General features: G+C 43.2%; 1 protein-coding gene across 4 annotated transcripts in view; it reads left to right on the top strand.

Moving 5' to 3' along the window:
• Positions 1-22312, top strand: part of LRRTM4 (leucine rich repeat transmembrane neuronal 4) — a 419241-nt gene that overhangs the window by 341184 nt on the left and 55745 nt on the right. For 2 of the 4 annotated variants that reach the window (XM_061348236.1, XM_061348235.1), the window contains one exon: positions 7175-7249. The exons of the other annotated variants lie outside the window; for them this stretch is intronic. In XM_061348236.1, the coding sequence (XP_061204220.1) occupies positions 7175-7249 (75 nt within the window). The remainder of the gene's footprint in view (positions 1-7174; positions 7250-22312) is intronic. 4 annotated transcript variants of the gene reach the window in all.

Here is a 22312-nt window from a genome sequence, read left to right as displayed (position 1 = left end):
ACTAATGCTTAATGTGCAGATAACTCAGGAGTAATATCTTTACTACAGAAACAGGAGGCACAAGTATTTTTCAGCATAGTTTGGTAGACGAGAGACTGAGAGAAGGAAGAAGATTAATTACTTTACAGATAGCATTGTAGTACTTGCAGTGTGCAATGCTATATGCAGAAAGATGCCTCGGTTAAAATTCAGATGTAGAGGCTGGTTTTCCATCATAGTCACATCTCATTGTTCATTCTTACTGCAGTGCTCAGAGTAGGAGAGAGAACGTAATTCACTGTTCTGAAGCACCTGTATTGTTTGTAACTAGTGGCATGAATTAAAAATGGAGTATGTCTTACTTGGCTTTTCATGTTCAAAGAGGGTTCTGTCACAAAGTTCTTAATCATGGTGACTTGAAATCTGGTTTAAACTTGATTCCCCTCTGTGTTTGAGTGTCAGGCTGATACTGTGCAAGTGTTTGATACTGGGTTAGCATTGACATTTACACTGTTGATTTTCATTGGACTGAAAGGGATTTTGGAGAGGGAGGAAAGATAACATTTTCAGTTGTGACTCTACAGCCAAATTTGTAAGCACTTAAGTATCTAGTGCTGAACAAGATGGGTACAGAATTCATTTCTGGTGTAGCTGAGCTGCTTACAGACTTGTTCTGTTTTCCTATCACTCTGTTACTGTTCAGTGCAGCTCAGTATGATAATGCAGCCTGAGCTGCATCTGGAACAGTTGCACAGCATAACCCTGTACCCTGAATGAAGGGACCTGCTGCAGGGATCAGGATGACCACAGAGGTACAGCCCTACACCAGAAGACCTCGTGCTCCATGAGATTCTGACCTGTAAGTGCCTTTAACCCCTGACTTGAACCCAGTTGAGATGCTCTGGGCTCAAATCTGCAGTAGTAGCAGTCATTCCCTGCACCCGGGCTGCCCTCTTACCTTCCCTGTGGAAGGAGTATCTGAATGGCAGCTTGTCAGCTATCAGCTTTCTGTGTGGCATGTTAACATGTCTGGAAATCACTTTGTGGTACCTGGTTTAGCTCACGAGGGTTGGTGCTTGACACCGTGGACTGGTAGCTTTCTGCTGGAGGCAGGGATGTGTTGCCAGAGCATGGTGCCAAGGCTCTGTCAACTTGCAGGTATGACTCAGTGATCACAGGACCCATAAATTGAGGAGACATGGGCTTCAAAATGCCTAAAATGTTTTTACAGTGGCTTTGAGGAGCTAAAGCCAGGGAAGGCTTTCAGCAGCTTCATCTGATCTAACAAGATTATGAACTAAGGCCATCAGTCAAGAAAGTGCTTATGCACATGCTGCTCAGAGAAGCACATCACTGTATTTTGCTTCATCTGCTTCACTGCTTTTCCCCTGTCCTGTTTTATACCTTGCTCTGGAAAGGCCAGTGTTTGAGATCCTTTGTCACAGAAAAAAGTCTGTGCATTCAGAATAGTGGTGTGACCTCCACATGCTAAGAATATTATGGAAGCTACAAAGTTCATGGACTTTGCAATACAAGATTTAGAGAGGAACAAAGGAGTATTGTGGACAATTTCACTGCAAGTTTTATTACATGCATCATAGGCATGCACTTGTGTGCCCTGTTCACATGGTCTGGTCGTAGCGCTAATTATTTCTTTCCCTTAAAGCAAACATTTGCATCATCCCTGGCAGTGTTAGAGGCTAGGTGGAACGGGGCTTGAGGCAACCTGCTCTAGTGAAAGGTGTCCCTGCCTGTGTCAGGGGGTTGGAACTGGATGAGCCTTAAGGTCCCTTCCAATCCATACCATTCTATGATTGTGTGATTTATCAGATACAGTCAGTCACTGCTTGGTGTTTGAAGTTTTGAGGGTGATGGAAGGGTATGTCAGTTGTGGCAGCCTTTTTATGGAAGCTTTTCTTAAAGGACAGTTGCAGATCACTGTAGTAGGTCAACAGAAACATGAGCAACATGAGAGTTTACCTTTACAGTCTTCTAGAATGATTCGGAAAGCTGAGGTGAAACCTGGGAACTCCCAACCATTGCAGAGCCAAACCACCCACGGTTTCTGACTGCTTTCACATTTCCTTTGCAAGCTACTAATCAGGTCCAGCAGCAGCTATGGGGAAAGGTATCATAAAGCTGTAAATTAAACCTCTGGGAACTGCAGTCAAAAGAGCATTGGCAGCCCTGGGCACCTCGCATGGAGACAGCAATTGAATGGGTTTAGTTCTCCTGCATGTAAACACTGTCTCTGTTTAAGCTGGTTCATTAGAACTGGAAACCAGCTAATCTCTGCAAAGCTCTTCCATGCAATCAAGGTTCTGTGTGATTCAGGTTGGAATTACTGTCATCTTCAGTTTGTGCTGCCATGAAAAAGAGAAACTGTGATGATGGAGCGAAGAGAATTGAAAAGTGTGTGCACACACCCCCAAAAGAAAGAAGTATTGTTTTTAAAAAGCATGAAAACTGGTAAAACCCTGAAACTCACTCAAACAACTTCCCTTTTCCTCCCTGAACAAACAGAGCTGGTCTCAGTTTGCCAGTAAGGCCAGAAATGAGCAATCTCAAACAACATGGTCAAGCTAACTCCTGACTGTGACACTGCTGCCCCTGTCCTGTAGGAAGCTGTTGTTGCTGCACCAGCTCCTCTTGAAATCCTGTCCCCAAATCTAAATAGATCAGTTCAAGATGTTGTAGTTCTTACACAAATGGTGAATGCCTACTAAAGACATCTAAACATTGTTGCTTCCAAAAGCTTACAGCTTGTCTTGAATGTTAACAGCTGATACATTCCTTGGTATTTATATTCATCTCTATTCTTGGTTGACTTTACATAATCACATGAAGCCTTTTTATTTTCCTGTAAAAGGAGATTACTATGGTTAGCAACAACTGACGCCAGCAGAGACAGAATGGCTTAAAATAGTTGACAGAAAGGACGAGAAAGACAGTAGCTTGTGTAGAACATGTAGAAAGTTTCTCTGCTTTTACAACTGATTTTTAGTACTGGATGATTCTCCCCCACGGTGTTTTGGCTGAAGACCCTGATTTGGGATTCTTTTTCTGCATTTCCTGTTTTTTTTTGAACATTAAGCAAGGGCTCTTCCACTTGAATGTGCTACAGTCTCTTCCTGTGTGAGAGAATTTCATGCGGAAATAAGAACAAGAAAGGAGGTTTAAGAGCAGAACTGTTAAATGAACAGATTGATTGTGATGGTTTCTTACTACCTTTCTGAAGCAGCTTGAAGACACTGGTACCCTCAACAGGATAATCATTTCAGTGGTCCATTGCCAAGACCAAGAATGTGAATTGTTCATTCACTTCTTTGGTGATATCAGCATATTTGCCTTTAGAACTGTACATACCAGTTTCTCATGCATGCTTGTTAAATCAGTGCAGGAAATTACATGCTCAGTCTTTATTCTGAGCATATACCTGCCTGATGCTCCCTGTGGAAGCATGTGTTCTGAGGGCTTTTCAAGATCAAGCAGTGCAATGGTTGGGCAGTCCTGCAGGATGAGTATTACACATCCATATTATCCACTGCAGGCTTTAGCTTCACTAAAATGAATGGAATTCTCCATTATTATATTAGCATCACTGGGAAAATGGACACAACCATTTGATGGGATTAAAGCAGATATCCATCAAACTGAAATGACTCCAACTCTTCAAGCTTCCCAGCAGAGCATGCTGCCCACTATAACATGTGAAGTGTTTCTTGAGTCAGGGCTTGTTTGACAGGTAAATTCTTGGCTGTAAGAGAACAGATATGCTCCTAGGTTTGTATTTCTTAGTACTCTCCAGGATTTTTAGTTGACAGCTCCTGGATGCTTTCTCTGCTGTTGCATCCATGTGAGGGACACAGTAAAAGGGGTGTTGGGTTTAAACTGAAACAGGGGAAGTTCAGGTTGGAGATAAGGCAGAAGCTCTTCCCTGTGAGGGTGCTGAGGCGCTGGCACAGGGTGCCCAGAGAAGCTGTGGCTGCCCCATCCCTGGCAGTGTTCAAGGCCAGGTTAGACGCCAGGGGCTTGGAACAAGGTGCTCCAGTGGAAGGTGTCCCTGCCCGTGGCAGGGGTTGGAACTGGATGAGCTCTTAAGATCCCATTCAACCAAACCCTCTGTGATTCTGTGGTTGTCCTGTACTTGGTTTTTGTTGCAGTGGGGCTTACTTAATAAATTGGAGTAACACCAGAAGGTCCTTCCATTGTGACAAGGGTTGTAATCCTGGAGGGAGTATTTATGTTGTAAAATGTAAAGCATTCATCATTTTGCAGTGATTTTTTTCTCTGTGTGCCACCCTACGTGCTGCAATGCATTAATGTGTGTCCCACTGCAATAGTTTACAGTGTAGTAATTGTCACTGCAACACAATGCTGGGTTTAAGTTGTTGTTATTCAGGACAAGCTCATATGTCATACAAAATTGATATGCTGCATTATGTATGCTACCTTCACATTAACTTGGGATAATATTTGTCTTGTTACAAACTAGCTATTCTGTTGGTGTCATGAACAAATGTGTCTCTTCAATTTTCCTTATTCAGAAGAGAGAAAACACCACACAACACCTCCCAATAGCTGAGAACAAAATACCTGGACTTGAATATTTATATTCATCTGGGGCAATGCAGAGCAGGTCCTAATAATGAAGAGAGAATGAACTTAAAGTTAGTAAAAGGAAATACGGAAGGGCATAGTAGGCTTTTTTCCATACAGTGAATACAACTACTTTGACTAATCTGAAATAAGAGAATAATTAGCTTAGCCAGGTATCTGGTGGAGGAGGGAAGGGCTGTGGATGTTGCGTAGTGAGACTTTACTAAAGCCTTTGACACCCTTTCCCACAGGGTTCTTCTGGAGAAACTGGCTGCTCATGGCTTGGATGGGTGTGCTGTTCACTCGGTAGCCAACTGGCTGGAGGCCCAAGTGGTGGTACATGGAGTTAAATCCTGTTGGTGGCCACTTGTAAGTTGTTTCCCCAGAGCTCAGTGCTGGGGCCAGTTCTCTTTAGTATCTTTATCAGTGATCGGGATGAGGGGATCAAGAGCACCCTCAGTGAGTTTGCAGGTGAAGCCAAGTTGGCTGGGAGTGTTGATCTGTTAAACGACAGGAGGCTCTGTGGAGGGAAGGGATTGTCCCCCTGTGCTCAGCTCTGGTGAGGCTGCACCTCGGATCCTGTGTTCAGTTCTGGGCCCCTCACTACAGGAGAAACACTGATGTACTGGAGCAGATCCAGAGAAGGGCAAAGGAGCAGTAACAGACTGCCTAGCGCAGTGGTGGAGTCCCCATCCCTGAAGGGGTTTAAAAGACATGTAGATGTGGCACCTGGGGACGTGGTTTATTGCTGGCAGTGCTGGGTAACAGTTGGAGTTGATGACCTTAAAGATCTTTTCCAGCCTAAACAATCCCGTGTTTTACCAGGCTTTTTGTGGTGGTTTGTGTGCTTTGTTGCAATCTGTGTGTGGCTTCCTTGTAGCCTTGCTCCATTGTGTAAACAGGTTGGAGTGAGCTTAGTGGAATTGATGATGATTTATTGTTGAGTCATCTACTGTTTCATTATATTCTCTTTGTGTCTGCAGTTTTGTTTTAATGAATATTCAGTTATGAGGAAGCCTAAATCTCAAATGCATGCTGTTTTGGTGTAGGAGGCTGAGCCAAACCCTGAAATCAGGTTTTATGTGCTGGTGCCAGTCAGCTTTGTGTCAGGCCAGGCTGCAGTGAGAATTGAGCTCATTGAACCCTGTGAACTTCACTCATTTATAGTGAGACTTTTATGTCTTTCTTCTTGGTGATGATACTGAAAATGATGGAGTAGAAGAGAGCCCTGTGTTTAGTCAGGAGAGGAGCTCATTCTAGCACACTAAGAGATTTAAGGCTAAGAAAGATGGGTGAAGTAAGAGTTCTGCTTGCTCTCACTTAAAGAAAATGACAACAGCAACAAAGCAAATCCCAGTGAGAACTACAGGCTGTGCACACTGCAAAGATGTGTCCCTGGGCAGCAGGTCCTAACCAGGGTCCTGTCATCACACAGACACTGTGGTGGGTGCCACTTTTTATGTCAAGCCATTACAAAATCATTGACTGCATGCGTTGTACAAACAGTTGTGTCCAATTACTTTGGTTGCTGCAAGGCCTGCATCTATATTTGCTAAATATACTCCAAAGTCAAAGGAGTGGGTATTGGGGGGCTTTTTTTGGTTGGTTTGGGGGATTTTATTTTCAGGTTTGCCATGTCCTTGTAGCAGAGGGTCAGATCCTGCTTGGCTCTTCTACCAGATCTAATTATACATAAGCAATGAAGTTCCTTTCCTGGGAAGGGTTGCTTCTTTGGCACCTTTTATGTTTTAGTTCAGTAGCAGTGTTTGCATCAGAAAGGATGGGGGGAGGTTGGGCCTTGCTGTGATATGATGAATTCCCACTGGATAAGGAATTTCTGCAGGATTGTTCTAGTGGTATAAGGTAAAGACACCACCTGTGACTGTGGTATGGAAGACTTGGAGTAACAAAAGAGTCCTCTGAAACAAGCTTCCGTAACACATGGGGCTGGGATGGCACAGTGGGATGGCACGAGATGAGCTGTTGATTTCAGTACAGAATATACTTTCTGCTAGACAAGGTCTACTAGTTATGGATCACCTGCAGCCTGATCATTTTAATGATCAAATCTAGTATCAAATAGGTGACTTGATTTCCTTTTCTGTCTAGTAACTCTTCCTCATTTATTCAAATGTCTAGAAAACATGGAACCATGATATTCACTGAACAGTGAACCCAGAGTTTGATAGTACCAAAAATTCCAGGTTGCAGGTTATAATTATATATAATTATATTGTTTGGAGACGTGTATGTTAAAGAGTTCTTGAAATGATCCAAGATGATGACATGTAATGCAAAAAGTCAATTTAATCTTAAATCCATGAGACATTTTAATAACATAATTGTATTATCTTCTCTGTTTCCATATAATGTTACTCACCTGCAGTACTGGGCGTGTTCTAGTGATAGTCAAACCTTTCTGATATTAAAGGCACCTGGTAGCTACTACAGCTGTTAAAAGCATCAGTTACTCAAAGCAACAGCCATCTGTGTCATGAGTAGGGTTGAATTCTTCATGGTGGGGTTCAGCATCGTTTCATGCAGGGCAGAATCTGGTTTAGCGTTTATAGAGTAGAGGAACCTGTTTCTGTTGCAGGGGCTGCCAGGCTGTGGTGAGATTTTATACGAAGGCTTTGAACTCTCTGCTCCAGCTTTTCTTCATCCATCCAAGGTGAGTGGTCATCTCAAATTCAGCAAATTACTAATGAATGTGCCAATTGTTTACGCTTATTTCTGTAGGTACAGGGCAGAGTTGTTCTTCTGCAGCTTTGTTGTCTTGAGAAAGTTTGGAAGCTCGCAACAAAGTTTGGTACCTCTAAGGAGATTTTCCTTCCTTAGCCGAGTTGTTACATCATCCTGACTGGTTCTTTTGGAGCTGATGCAAATAATGTCTTTAGTTAGTACAAAGCTTAAGCTTTCAGAACAGAGTTTTGACACAACATGTACTTGCTGAAAGTTTTGATGGCTAAAAACTCAGTAAGGGAAGATGTGATATTTAAATGCAGGCCCTGAAGTTTTCTTTATGCTGAGATGATGTTTTCCTTTATTTACAGCAGATACAGTGTTCAACAATGGAATATGAGAAATGAAACAAAACTGTAACAGTGATTAAATCACTTTTGTCTTTAAACCATGCAATGAAAAACCAGTTTCAGATCTGTTGTATGTTCACTCTATCTATGCACTGTTCAGTATCTGTTGTATAGAAACATAGCAGAACCCTTTCGTCTTTCAATTTTGGGGATACTAAATGAAGGCATACGTAAGCATGCTGTTGAGAGGGCCACCATAGTTAATCTCCTCTACATGAGAAAGGATGCTCTGGGCATGCTGTTTAGTAAGATGAAAACTTGAGTGTTTCTGGACAAGAATCCACTGTTGTGTTCTCTGCTGCAGTACCAGAGTGTTCTGAATGGCTTCAGCTTCTATGGCTCCTTTTTCATTTCATGGCATGGGAAGCAAATGCCTTCAGCAAGAATTTTAAGTGTTGGCAATTTGAAAGTCTATATTTGTGTGTGTGTATATATATATTCTTTAAAATTGGATAGTTAGGCATGGAGTAACTTCCACTGCTAAACTTTCTGAGACTTTCCTTCTGATTTACCAGAATACAGCCCTGAATATGTAGCTCTTGGTGGCAAATGAATTTGGCTCAGCACCTCAGTGTACAGAAAGCTGCTTGTTACTGTTTTGGGCATTCTTTGGGAGTTGCTAGTTGTTTTGATGTGTAGAATTCAGGCCAATTGTTTGTATCTCCAGGTGTTGTATTTTAAACTACATAGGAATGAAAGCTTTTCCTCACAGCACCTTTCAGCCGTGAGCTGGGTGTGAGATGAGTTTCCTTATTCTGAAATATTGTATTGAGAAACACAACATGGAGCGACTGCATTGATTTTTCATTAAGTCACTGGAAGAGCATGGAATAAAATCAGAAGACCTGGAATTTGCATCCATTGCCCTCCTGGCAGCTTGTTCTTTGTAGCTGTTTCTTCTTTTTTAAAGGTACCTGTTTCCAGAATCTCTGAACATCAGTTCCCGTTCATTTTGGTGGTACTGGCATTGATGCTATTGCTAGTATATGACATTATACACTTGTAAATAAATGTTCGCACATGTCAGGAGTGAAATCTGCACAAGTCACCAGTGGGGATCAAGGATGTGCTGTTTCTGGAGCAGACATGTGATGACTTCTTCCTTCATGTTGTATTAGAGAGCACATTAGAGGTCTTGCACAATTTCAGTTCCAGTTCAGGGGAATGCTTCTGTTGTAGCAGTGAACAAAATATTGGCAGCTCATGTATTTTCACATGCCAAGAATTATTTCCCTGGAATCTACAACTGTTCTTGTAAGTTTTAATGGATATATTTGGAGAAACACGCAGAATAGCATGATTTGGGAGGGAAAGTGCTTGGATACTTGCAAAATTGCTCTGGTGTAATCTAGAATTGAAATGTCTTCAGCAGTGAAGTAGAGGACTAGGAGAATTAAGTAATGGCAGAATAAGTGAGGAGGCATACAGATTACTTAGAATAGTATTTATATTTGTGCTTTATAAAGAAGAGACAGTCTGTATGTAAGTGACCATAGCATCTTGATATCCTGGTGTGTATGTGGAAGGTACCCTGCCTGCAAGCCTATTGAGAGCTTGGCCTCCATAAGTCACACAAGCAGCTCAGTGTGTTGAAGTTGTGTGTATGTGGGATGAAATGACACTTAAAAGGAGGACAGGACCAGTGTAGGCTGGTGAAGATGACCAGAGTGGAAGGCAGTGGAGCTAGGTTTGTTCTAGTGCTAATAATCCACTCAATGACTGTGAAAGAGCACTTTATCCCCTCTGTCTGCAACCAGTTTAAGAAACGCATTGAGATCTACCACGCTGTACTGGAGTTAAGGTGTTATTGTGTATCAAAGTCCTAAAAGACTGGTGTTAGTAGCTTTAATTTCACTCTGTTAATCCTGTATCAAGTGAAGTACTTTGTGTGCTGCAGCTCTCTCAGCACACTTGGATTCCCGTATATGACTTCAGAACCAAAATTACCCATTCTCAGTACTTGCTCCTGAGTCTGTTCATACATATACACACACACACACACTGTATATATGCATATAGCTAAAAACTGTATTTCCATTGGCTTTAAGAGAGCAAAATGAAACTTGTGATCATTAGAAGTCACAGATTAATTTGATAGCATTAAGTATTGAAATGATGGTGAATAGCTCTCAGCTGGAACAGTTCTGAAGGAAGATCTTGATTTGTTTCTGTTTTCAAAAAGCAGGAAGCCTCTTGAGAATGAAGGTCATTATTGCAAAATTTAATCCATGTTAACAGATCAATTCTTGGTCCACTCTGGTGGCTTTTTAAATTGGTTATAGCAGTTTAAACTATTTTCTGTACACAGAGATGGGCTATCTATAACCATCTGGGGTTAGGGTGGGTGCACACTTCCAGCTGAAAGCAGACCCGCTGTTCATATATACATGCTGGGAAGGGGTTCCTCAGAGCAGCTCTTAGTCCCTGGTCTGTGTGGGGCTGAGGCATTTAAACTACAGCTGCATTATAGAAAGGACCTTAAAGATCATCTGGTTCCAACCCCCTGCCATTGGAGCAATGCAGCACCTCTTGGACTAAAGTCAGTAGTTTTTTGAGATATGCAACTTTGTAGACAAAAAGCAGTGCTTTAGGAAGCAGACCTTTGGGGTTGATTTTCCTGTAAGTACAATTAAAAGCCTATGTTGGCAACATCCTCCTCCCATCCTCCTGATTTGCTGAGTTTCATTCATGGGCGCTCCATCCTGAAACATTTGCTCTCTGGTATACAAAATCTTGAAGACCATTGCAGTGAAGATGTTGGATTATTTTCCATCTTCACTACTGAAGTAGAAGCCAAACCGGTTCTGCTTATTTAAGAGCACTGGGAAGAGAGCACTGATGATGGTTCTCATTATCCACTGTGTACCACTGAAGGAGAAAGCAGTTTTATTAATTCAGAAGTCTACCAAATTGAAAAGCACAAACATATTTGCAAGTCTTTTTGGGAATGCACTGTTATTCATTGCTGTGTGCTGGCTTGTGGTTAAAGCTGCACAGCCCTTGACTGTGTTAGAGGGGAAGAAGTGAGACACTGAGCAAGTGCTGGGATAACCTGGAGTGCAGCAGGGTTGGAGCTGAGCAAGCTGCGAGGGCTGTTGCTTTTCACAATGACTATCATGGGGTTTTTTCCTCTCATGCAGCCAGGTTATGGCGGCATTCAGCAGTCTAAAAGGAGCTGCTTGTTTGATGTTCCCTGGGATGGATCCCAAGGCTTAGAAACCTTTGAAACCTTTCAGTAAAAGGAAGCATATGTTAATGGTTCATTAGTGGTTGTATAATCTACACAGACTTTATTATTACTGTATGACCCAAAGTAAGCAGCATTCCTTATGCTCATGGTCAGTCTGGGGCCAGAAGAGGTGCTGAAGTTTGAGGTTTCAGCAATAAAATCAGCCTTTTTGGTGGCTGTTTTCTGATGCAGATGTTGTGCTTTGGAGTACTCATCTCAGGGGGCAGGCAGACATTTGGTGCAAGCTATTCCCATGCATGCAAAGAGCTTTCAGCTCCTCAGTGTTAGTATTACTCTCCTGTTTTGCTAATTCATCTTTGGGTTTATGCTTAGCAGCAGCAGTGCTTATTTTAATAGATTATGAATTACTCTGTGGAGAAGTTCTCAGCAGTGTGGATCTCAAAAGGAGGCAGGAAGGAAGAAAGAGGGAGCAGGGAAAAAATAGAATAGAAATTTTCCTCTGTCCTTTTCCAGCTGACTGGGAACGGGTTGAAAGTAGTCCCAAGGCATGACATAGCATCTATTAATTCTGGGAGCAACGCTTTACACATGGCTAATGATCCCTGGATGGATTCATTTCCTTTGGTTTCAACAGCTTAGTTCTGAGCATTAGAATGATGGATTTGTCTTGATGCTGAAGGCTTCCATTTGAAAGTCAAAGCTTCTCGTGGATGAATACTTAACCCTGTTAGCTCCTGCAGTGAGCTGCTGCCTCCCCAAAGACAGGTTGAAGGAGAGGATTCTGCCCCTCTATTCTGCCCTCATGAGACCCCACTTGGAGCAGTGTGTGCAGTTCAGGTGTCCTCAACATAAGGACATGGAGCTGCTGGAGCAGGTCCAGAGGAGGCCAAGAGGATGACCATGGGCTACAGCAGCTGCCATATGGAGCCAGGCTAAGAACATTGGGGCTGTTCAGCCTGGAGAAGAGAAGCTGCGTGGAGACCTCAGAGCAGCCTTCTAGTGTCTGAAGGGGGCTGCAAGGATGCTGGAGAGGATCTTTTTATCAGGGACTGTAGCGATAGGACAAGGGGTGATGGGTTCAGACTGAAACGGGAAGTTCAGGCTAGATCGAAGGCAGAAATTCTTCTTCCCTGTGAGGGTGCTGAGGTGCTGGCACAGGGTGCCCAGAGAAGCTGTGGCTGCCCCATCCCTGGCAGTGCTCAAGGCCAGGTTGGTCACAGGGGCTTGGAGCAAGCTGCTCTAGTGGAAGGTGTCTCTGCCTGTGGCAGGGGGCTAGAACTAGGTGATTTTAAGGTCCTTTCCAACCATGTTAGTGGAACCATTCTGTGATTCTATGAGGATGACAAGTTGCATGGGTCGTCTTAGTGTTTGTGTTCAAGCTTCCGCTTGGCTCTGTTCTGAACTAACACAGAGAACTGGTTAATGGCAGAGTATTAAAATAAAGGCCACACAGTCATAGTCAGTGGTGTAAAGTAACTTGGGTGATGCTAGCATAGCAGCCCAAGCTTTAAATTAAATATTACATTAAGTTAGTGCTGTCTGCTGCTCTGTTTGAAATAAATATATGTAGTAGTGTCTTATTTGTTCTTCTTCACCAAGTCTCTTGCTGATGCATGTACCCAGAGTTGACACTTGCAGTGTTTAAATATGAAATATCTGCTACTTTTCTTTTGCAAATTACGGGCTTGCAGTGCTGTACCAAGTTTATTGTGTGTCCCTAGGATATTTTAGAGGTTCAGGGTGATGGTTCTCATTATCCAGTGTGTTCCAGTGAAGGGAAAAGCAGGTTTATTGACTCAGAAGTCTACCAAATTGAAAAGCACGAACAGTGTCATAGAGAAGCCCAGAGAGTGTTAATGCTGTGAACTTGCCAGGACCGTGAGCTGGGTATGTGGACAGGTAAGAAAGACCCTGTGCACAAGGTAACCAAGGTATATATTTAGTACAGGTCATCTGTATTGTCCATGCCATCCTCCTGGTCTGTAATAAGCACTGTGTTACCTTCCTAACAAAGAAAGATGCCATTAGAACTCACAATAGGATAAATGCCCACACATGGGTGGTTACCATTATGCACAGTAAGTTTCAGACTTCATTTGTGATCAGGTTTCATGAAGTACATGTTACTCTGCAAATTACTTTTCCAAGTAACCATGGGAAATCCAGGTAAGATTTGTCTGTGAGGTGTTAAGGGATGAGTTTGTGTTTATTTCACCACTTTTCTCAGTGTAACGGTGCTAATGTAGTGTGGTTTTATGTTCCTTTTATGAAGGAAAACACGTTAAGGAACCTTCTCATACACTAAAAGCATGCTTGTTCTGAGAAGTGCTGTCCTGACCTGTACTGGGATCCTTAGAGCAAGTCATTTATTTAGCCCAAATCTTGGTCTGGCTGTGTGTGCCTCTGCTCTTCTGTGAAATGAGCAGTCAGGTGTGTACAGAGTGAGGCAGGCCTTGGAGCAACCACAGCTAAACCATGATGCCATTCAGTTCAGTGAGTGCTGTATCCAGCTCAGTGCTGGAAACCAGCACACTGACAGCAGCACAGCCAGCACATTTAGGGGAGCTGAAGCTGTAGTTACGGTTTTGTTTCCTCATTGCCTGGTTACAGATAACATTTCACTTAATATTTTTCTCTTAATGGGAAAATCAGGCTGTGAATGACTGACTCATTTTAGCAGAGTTAAATTGAATGTTATTGCAGACAGTGGGCAGGCACTGACCTAGCAGGAGAGCCTTCTGTAGCTTATCCCTCTATCCACAACAGCAGAGGGGATCTGCTTTGGGGGTTAGATCCATGTAGAAAGCTTGAACAGATGTCCTGGTACTTAAGGTTGAAGATCTGGAAATTAAAATCTTACCAAAAGAAGCTGGATCTTCAGCTTGCCATGAATATGAGCTTCCTGCACATCCATGTTTCTAGCCTGATGTACAGCATGGTCGCTGCTCTGTGGAGGATGGGGGTTTGTTTCTTAGTTTTTTTTTCTTCTATTTTTTTTCCTCTTTTTCCCTTTTTTTTTTTTTGGTGACTGAAGCAGCTGCTGTCTAGCTGGGAGGAAAATTGATAACTCCACACTGTAGCCAACAGGGTGCTTGCATTGGAGTCATTGATTTCCTTCCCTGCCAGGCACTGCCTGCTTCAGTCTCTGCCGAAGGCAGACTGCATCCTTTATGGACTTCATTATCAGTGCAGTCGTGCAGAGACTCCACCAATAGAACATAATGGCACTATTATGGAAAGGGTAGTGTTTGATAAAGGCACTTGGTTTAGAGACCCTGAAGACCACTTCTGTTGTTCCCTTGGAATGCCAGCGTTGGCCTGGAAGCTTTTCGCTGTTGTAAAGGTTTTGGCCACTTTCAGGATCCAGAGTTTTGATGCTTTTCTCTTTGTAATTTTTTCTTGCTTACTCAGGGCAAAGCCAGGAAGCTCTTTACAGCTTTGATTGTAGGAGCTGCACTGCAAAGCTTAGACAAGCTCTTTTAAAAAGTGCCATTTGTTTTGGACAGAAAGGACCAGATTCTAATGCACCTTGACCCAGAGAATTACAGTAGCCCTCACTATGGCTCTTGATCTGCAATACAGGATTTGCATTAAAAAACATGAAGTTCTTCAATTTCAAATCTGTATTTTCTTGGGTTTTAAATCAAAGCATGCAGCTTTTTCCATAAATCAGAAGTAATCACTAAATGCTGCCAGTTTAACTTAATCTGACCTCTTTGAAGTTCTCATGCCATTATTTGATGTTATGTGTTCCTATAGGTACTCTCAGTCAGAGCAGCTTCTTCTGGTACACAGAAGCAGGTTTTGTAGGAATATTTTCCAGTAGCTAAGTGCTGAGGTTTACTCTGGGTCATTTGGTGTGTAAATACTTGCCTGCAGACCTCTTTCTGAATGTCTGAACCTAACCAAGCATCGCGGTCCACAGACAGGCAGGGAAAATGGGCTGTGGATAAAAAATTTGGCAAGCTCCTTTAAAAAGGTGTGCAGATGGGATCGAGAGCAACAAACCCTTGGAGTGTTAGAACAAAATGCATTCTTTTTCAAGGGAATGATTTTTCTCAAATGCAGAAGGGAATCCAATGCCTGATTTGAGTCTCCTTTTAGTTGTAAATGTAACCGTTTGCAGCTCTGTTTACTTCTTAAGAATAAAAAGGAATTAAGTGTTTGAATACCAGATAGGGGCATAAAGCATAAAAATCCGAGCCTGGTTTGGACTGGGAGGGACCTTAAAGCTCATCCAGTCCCAACCCCTGCCACGGGCAGGGACCCTTTCCACTGGAGCAGCTTGTTCCAAGGCCCTGTGTCCAACCTGGCCTTGAGCACTGCCAGGGATGGGGCAGCCACAGCTTCTCTGGGCACCCTGTGCCAGCGCCTCAGCACCCTCACAGGGAAGAGCTTCTGCCTAAGAGCTCATCTCAGTCTTCCCTCTGGCAGGTTCAAGCCATTCCCCTTGACCTGTCCCTACAGGCCCTTGTCCCAAGCCCCTCTCCAGGTTTCTTGCAGGCTCTTCTGTAAATAGTATATTCTAGTACTATTCATTAGAAAATTCAGTATTACTTGAATATAATAATTGTCCTGCTTTGAAAATTGGAATTTCTGTTCCAGGTCATTGATTTTCTTTTGTGGTTTTGGTTTGGTTTGATTTTTTTGAATAGACACCTTGAATCAGTTAGAATTAACATCACTATTAAGCTCTTGCTATTAGAGCTGATGGTAATGCTTGTTTTTTATATTCCTTGGAAATACTTCAGGCATAGTTGCTGTCTAGACACTATCATTTTCTGTTCAATCCCAAATTGTTCCCAGTGTGGTTTCTGGTTGTAACATCAGGGTGGGAAGAAACACCATGAAATGAAACAGAAAACTATTTGTAGTCGTAGGAGGAAGAACTGAGGAATGGGTAAATTGCTTCTACCTGCTTCCGAATTTAGATGGACTCCTGCCTAAATCTGTTTACTCAGGGCAGAGGAGTATGGGTTAAAACTGAAACAGGGAAGGTCAGGTTGGATTTAAGGCACAAGTTCTCCCCTGTGAAGTTGCTGAGGCGCTGGCACAGGGTGCCCAGAGAAGCTGTGGCTGCCCCATCCCTGGCAGTGTTCAAGGCCAGGTTGGACACAGGGGCTTGGAGCAAGCTGCTCCAGTGGAAGGGGTCCCTGCACATGGCAATGGTTGGAACTGGGTGATCTGAAGGTATTTTCCAACCCAAACCAGTCTGTGATTCTGTGTGTCTTCAGAGGCTAATTAAAGCTTTAACTGGGCTTCCTTATTCTCTGTATCTGTTTGCGTGTCTTTTCCAGTTTAGGCCTCATCCCAGCTAACGGAAAAGTTGGTGGTGGCAAAGCGTAATTTAAGGCACATGGCTTTGAATTTGAAGTCAGTGCAATAACAGTTACACTCTGCTCCCTGTCTGGGGTGTACCACAGACATTGAGACAGCCTCAACAGTTTGGAGGGAGAAGGAGGACCCAGTGTCTGCTGGCTCTTCACATAGAAGTTGATCTTACAGTGCTGTAAAAAGACACAACTAAATTTCTCTGATTTATTTAAATTGTGAACAGATCCAAATTTAAGCCTCTCTTTAAACATGAAAGCAAGCAGAGCCCAGTGTCAGGTAGATTTAACATGCGTTAAATGTGGACAGTCCTACCCTGACAGCTCCTGGGAGATACTAGTCTATTAGGCAAGATTCCAGTGCTGAATTTTTAATGCACTTTTAGTGATTAAAGTGCTCTTTCCCTCCACTGCTTGAAAGGGATCACAGTGGCTTTAAAGCACGGTTTAAAGTCACAACAACAATGGAGGATTAATAATTGTAGTTGACCGTATGTCTCTGTGGGAGAGAAGGGCTGAGCCTCTTTGCATACGAGTGTTGTGTTGGGAACACTGGAGACAAATGAAAACCACTCATTTTGTGGGTAGTAAATGAGACATGTCTGTTTGAAAAGGATGCTGTGACTTTGCGTCTGTGATTGGACATAACTGGGGGCCTCTGGTGAAGGAAACTGAGGCTTGAAGAACAGGAATGAGCATAACAGTGATGGTTTCAGACAAGGATTTAGGCTTGGCATTTGGCTGAAGGTTATTCATGCACGTGAACATGTAAGAGTGGAATCTGTGTTAAGGTGAAAATGTGGTGGACCGCTCATGTCAGTGAAACCAGAGAGGCCCAAATCCTTACATGTAGCTGGTTTCCTTGCTCCTCTTGCAGCTAAAGTAGGGTGGTGTTACGTGTGTTAGACCCTTTCCAATGCTGTGTGTTCTGCAAGGGAAAATAATACTTTACCTTCCTATTTGGAGGGGATGAAAGTGCTCGGCTGTAAGCCATTTGCAAGACTGCAGTGTGCAAACCAGAGCATGGCTTTCCAGCACCACAGCATGTGCTGTCCTGATGGAAGGAAGGAAGAGGACACTCTTAGTCCAGACTGTTTCATGTGAGTTACGAGCATAAGTGCATTCCCTGAGTTCACTCTGCACCATGTGCACCATTCCTACACCAAGGCACTGCCACTATGCATGATAATAAGCCATTGCTGAAACTTCTCTTGCTCTCTTTTCTTGGTTTAATATTGCTGGTAGCAACTGGCCCATGGCAGTAATGAATTACTGTGTTTAATTGTGAAACTCAGCCTGAGATTTCTACTGCTGTGCTGTATGTACCAAATCAATAGCAGACTGAGAGTCCTGCAGTCAGAGGAGAGAAGCTCAGAGCAGGCAGGTTCACGTGGTGTCTCTGGGTTTGCAGCTGACAAGTTGAAGAGTGTTTTCAAACTGCTTCATCTCTCCTCTGCCCGCTTTGATCATCTGGGAAAAGACCAGAAAGCAAACTGGGAGTGGGGTGCTTGGGTTAATGGAACGTTTTATGAGTACTTTGGCTTTAACTTGCCAGAGGGGAGACTGAGCTGAGCTCTTAGGCAGAAGCTCTTCCCTGTGAGGGTGCTGAGGCGCTGGCACAGGGTTCCCAGGGAAGCTGTGGCTGCTCCACATCCCTGGCAGTGCTCAAGGCCAGGTTGGAGCAAGCTGCTCCAGCGGAAGGTGTCCCTGCCTGTGGCAGGGAGTTGGAACTGAATGAGCTTTAAGGTCCTGTCCAACGCAAACCAGGCTGGGATTCTGTGCTCTGGGAAGCTTGCAAAGATTATACCATGCTCCTTATCTTTGGTGTCTCAAGTAGAAGAAGATTCTCAAGCATGAACTTCTTTCTCCATCTGCTTCAGTTCAATAGTAAGGCTAAAACCCAGGAAGCCGGTATGAATTGTCAGGTATTTGAACTGACACAAGTTAAAATATAAGCCACATCCCAGTCAGAACATTCAGCTAATCCTCTATCTCTTCCTGCTGTCATGTGACACTTCCACCTTACCCTCTTGAATAATCTAATCCATCCTGATCCAGCTAGGCTGTTGGATTGTGTGTATTAAATCAATAGTGTGATTTAACAGGTGAATTAATGTATATCTAGCTCCATTGAGTCTCTGCTTCATAAACCCTTTTGAGATTGAAAGGAAAATTCTCTGTTTGCTTTGGAGTTTAATGAATTAGATAAAGGGAAGAAAAATACATTTATCAGATAAAGAGAAGAAAGTGTTTGATTGTGTGGTTTTGCGTTCTCTCTTAAAATCCATATTGCATGACAGCAGTTCATGCACCTGCAGAAAACAGATGTCCATTACATAGCAATGTGCTTTGTGGGTAGGTCTACAGAGGTGTGTTGAAGTCTCCTGTGGGCAGGAGGAGAGGGCTCTGGCCTTCAGTGTGTTCCTGTTGAAATATGTATCTGTAATGTAGGTGTCTCTGGTGTTGCCTGCTGGTCTGTCTCATGCCAAAAACATTTAAATGTATTTGGTCTTTAGCTGTTATTACGGCATTAGGGAGAGAGAAATCACTGCACAGCACCTTTGGTTGTGGTCATCATACTTTTGGGATGTTAAGTATGAGAGCAATGCCCAGCCCATTGGGAATGTAACAGCAGACAGAGCAAAGCTGACCCCACACAATAACCAAAACAGAAAGGTGGAGGGTAATTTAAAGCAGATGCTACAAGAAAACTGGAGAGATTTGGGGCAAGGGCCTGCAGGGACAGGGGAAGGGGCAATGGCTTTAACCTGCCTTTTCTGTTGGCTTTTGCTCCTATTCTGTGTGGAGGCTTGCTTCCACCAGAGCTGGGATGAGGAGCTCATCTGCATGCTCAGAGCTCAACAGTGGTGGCACATTTAGCTGCAGTTTATAATGCTGCTTTTGCCATTTAGTGCTTTAAAATAATCAAGTACAAAGCACGGAGCACTGAAGTTAGTGCCTCTTTTCCTAACTCATTCAGTATTAGTATGAAAACTCCAGCTATCTGGTAATGTGAAAGCCACCAAGAGGTACTTGACCTGTGCTAGTGCCTCACCACCCTCACAGGCAGGAACTTTTGTCTTACCTTCAACCTGAACTTCCCCTATTTCAGTTTGAACCCATCACCCCTTGTCCTATCACTGCAGTCCCTGATGAATGATGAATGCTGATGAATGTCATCAGTATTTCTATGATACGTCACACTCTCCTACCTTAAAGATGCAGAACGTCATTTGCAACATTCCTGTTCACAGTGCCCACATTACGGGGTGATGTACTACCAGCAGACCAGCAGGTCAAGTGATTTGCTTGTGGCAGAGCAGAGAATAAAGTGTTTGTTTTCCCACATCCCTGTGTTTTGGAGCAGTTTCTAAATCTTGAAAAACACAAGTAAAGCCGTTATTTGTAGATGTTGCTTATTACAGGGTTTCTTATCGATTGGAGTCTTAACACATTTCTGTGAAATGCATTGAAATTACTCTTGTAAGGGTGGGTATGAGTTTGCAATCATGCTTTGGAGTGTTAGCTGAGCACAACACTTGATTTGAGCTCTTTCACAAATGTCCAGTTCATTTTACTCCCTGTTTGAAAGGCACTTTCATCCTCCTGCCTCACAGCCCTTTTCTTGACAGCACAGAAGTAAGCAATGGAGGTTTTGCAAGATTTTAACCATTAACTTTCTTGGTTTAGTTTTACCTTTATGTCTGTAAAATTTTGAGGGTTTTGGAGAGTGCTGTTTCTTGGAGTATTTCCTCTCTCTGTTCTGCCTGGGGATGACGAGAATGCAACACAAAAATCCCTCATCATTCCGTAATCTCTCTGTAGGTTGTTTTAAACCAGGACTGAGGGATACCTGGTGTACACGCCAGTGGTGCACACAGCCTGTGTTTAGTCTGGGAGCAAGCGAGCAGGAATCCAGAGCTCATTTGTAGTATTACCCGGTATTTATCCCCAAAAGCCCCCATACTAACTCACTCCCTGGTCCCAGGTTCCTGTTTCTCCATCATTAGGCTCAGCATAAGTGGGATACCAGTGCTGAGGTTTAAGAGGAACAGGAGAAAATCCTGTATCCTAAATGAAAGTCTGTGGTATCCTGCTGTTTCATAAGCATGCTGTAAGACGCCAGAGGAAATAGCCTGAATTCCTGCATCATCCTAGCCAGCTTGGGACAGCTTAAATTCCTAAGAATGAGATCTTTAACATGAGCAACAAACTTTAACAAATATTTAATGGCCTGCAGCAGCAGAGGTTTAAATGGAGCACATTATCTTCAAGATTTTCAGGTGGAAGTCTGGTGTCTGTGCCTGTTGCATTGTGCTTTATGTTGTGTTACTTAAGCTGACTCATGCTGATGCCAATGGAAATTAGAGCAGTTTCTCATTTCCTGGTATGGCCTATGCAGAGCTGAGTAAATACTTGTGGAACACAAACTGTGTTCTTCATGCATGCAGAACCCTGGGATATAAACTCCAGGGTGTACATTCATCATTTCGATCGGTGCCTCCTTGTGCCAAGGCCCATGTAACACTGGCATTCCTAAGAAGCAGAACTGCCTCCAGCAAGAGGAGCTGTGTACAGAGGTGGGAAGTTAGTACAGCAGAAGGCAGGCAGCCCAGATGGTGTGGTTAGGAATGGAGCTGGATATCTCCCATGGTGTCAGGAGAGATGCTGTGTTTTGCTTACTCCGCCCTGACACTTGAAAAACAGGGGAATTGTCAGCTCTTCCTGTGAGCCAGGAGGTTGGGAATGCTGTTGGTATGATTTTCTCTTGCAGCCTGACTGCTGTAACTGGTACAGTCTGAACTGCACGGCTGGCTTGCTTGTGAATCACAGAATTGGGCTTTTTTGTTTCCTCCGTTATCCCTTTTCCTGTTCATTTGTCCATCCATACAATATTGTCCTCGCTTGCCCTTCAGCAGTCAAAAGCTCAGTGTGATTTCAGCAGGCTTTATGGGAAATGAGAAGGAAAAGCATGTAAGAAGGAGCTATTTTTCCTCCCTAGACCACAGAACACCCTTCCCTGCCTGTGTTTTGTTCTCTTTCGTGTGAATTTCAGCTATTAAAGCAACTGATATGTATGGATGAGTAGATGTAGTATGTGTATAGCTCTCTTTGAATGTATTTTCTGCTGATCTGTGAGATTCCTGTTCCTACCATGGGGTATTTCATATGGCAAGATGATTTCTGTTAATTCTTAGCTCAGTTTCCAGGTACACTTTTCCAGAACAAAGCAACAGGATAGGTGAAAACTGATTTTTGGAAGCACTTTGGCACATAAAATACACTTTCATTGACATTTCTCTTGGACTGGCAACTGCGAAATCTCTAAAAAGGAAACTTCCGCTCTCTGCTTAGATGAGTACTCTGGAAATATTACTCCTGCCTGGGGCTGGTTGATGTTTCATTCATTTTCTTCATTATAGAGGGATTTCCAGTCAGAAAATTGCCAAGTCTCTTTGTCTTTTTGATCCTATTTTTCTCTTCCTCATCCCTCCTATTTCCCCAGCTGGCAGGTTGGGAATTTCTATTTCTGCCCTCTTGTCTCCAGCCCTTCACCGTCTTATTCCATATGTTGATTATCTCCTCCGTCACCAAGCTGTGAATAATTCTGTGTGGGAAATGATGCAGCTGCCTGGAAATCAGCTGTTTGGCACGAGCACTGCGCTGCGTCGTGGGAGAAGTCCCTGGGTTAACAGAGAATCACTACTGAAGTGTTCTGGAGAACACAGGAAAACATCCTTTACCACCAGTGCCTATCGCAAGCTTGTAATAATGATGAGTTGTTGTTATTGCATTGACTGAAAAACCCAGTGTTCTGTGCATTTATTAGCTTTCTGATTCTCTTTGAATTCCAAAGCACTTTTAAACTGCAATAGAATCCCAGACTGGTTTGGGTTGGAAGGGACCTTAAAGCTCATCCAGTTCCAGCCCGTGCCACAGGCAGGGACACCTTTCACTACTTCAAGTTGGATGGGGGCTAAACATTAAATATTTAATGAAACCCAGCCTTTTGATTCAATAGAAGATTTAAAATGAGGAATGTCATCGCTTTACTCCTCAGAGATTTTCAGTGAGTAGATCAGATTTGTGTTGAGCATGCCTTAGTTAACCTCCTGAACTGG

Source organism: Neopsephotus bourkii, unplaced genomic scaffold, assembly GCF_033783945.1.
Source record: "Neopsephotus bourkii isolate Nb327-2 ecotype Australia unplaced genomic scaffold, CSIRO-AGI_Nbou_v1 NB_346, whole genome shotgun sequence".
Taxonomy (NCBI): domain Eukaryota; kingdom Metazoa; phylum Chordata; class Aves; order Psittaciformes; family Psittacidae; genus Neopsephotus; species Neopsephotus bourkii.
The sequence above is the reverse complement of the archived record's forward strand: the minus strand, read 5'-3'. Positions and strand labels throughout refer to the sequence as shown.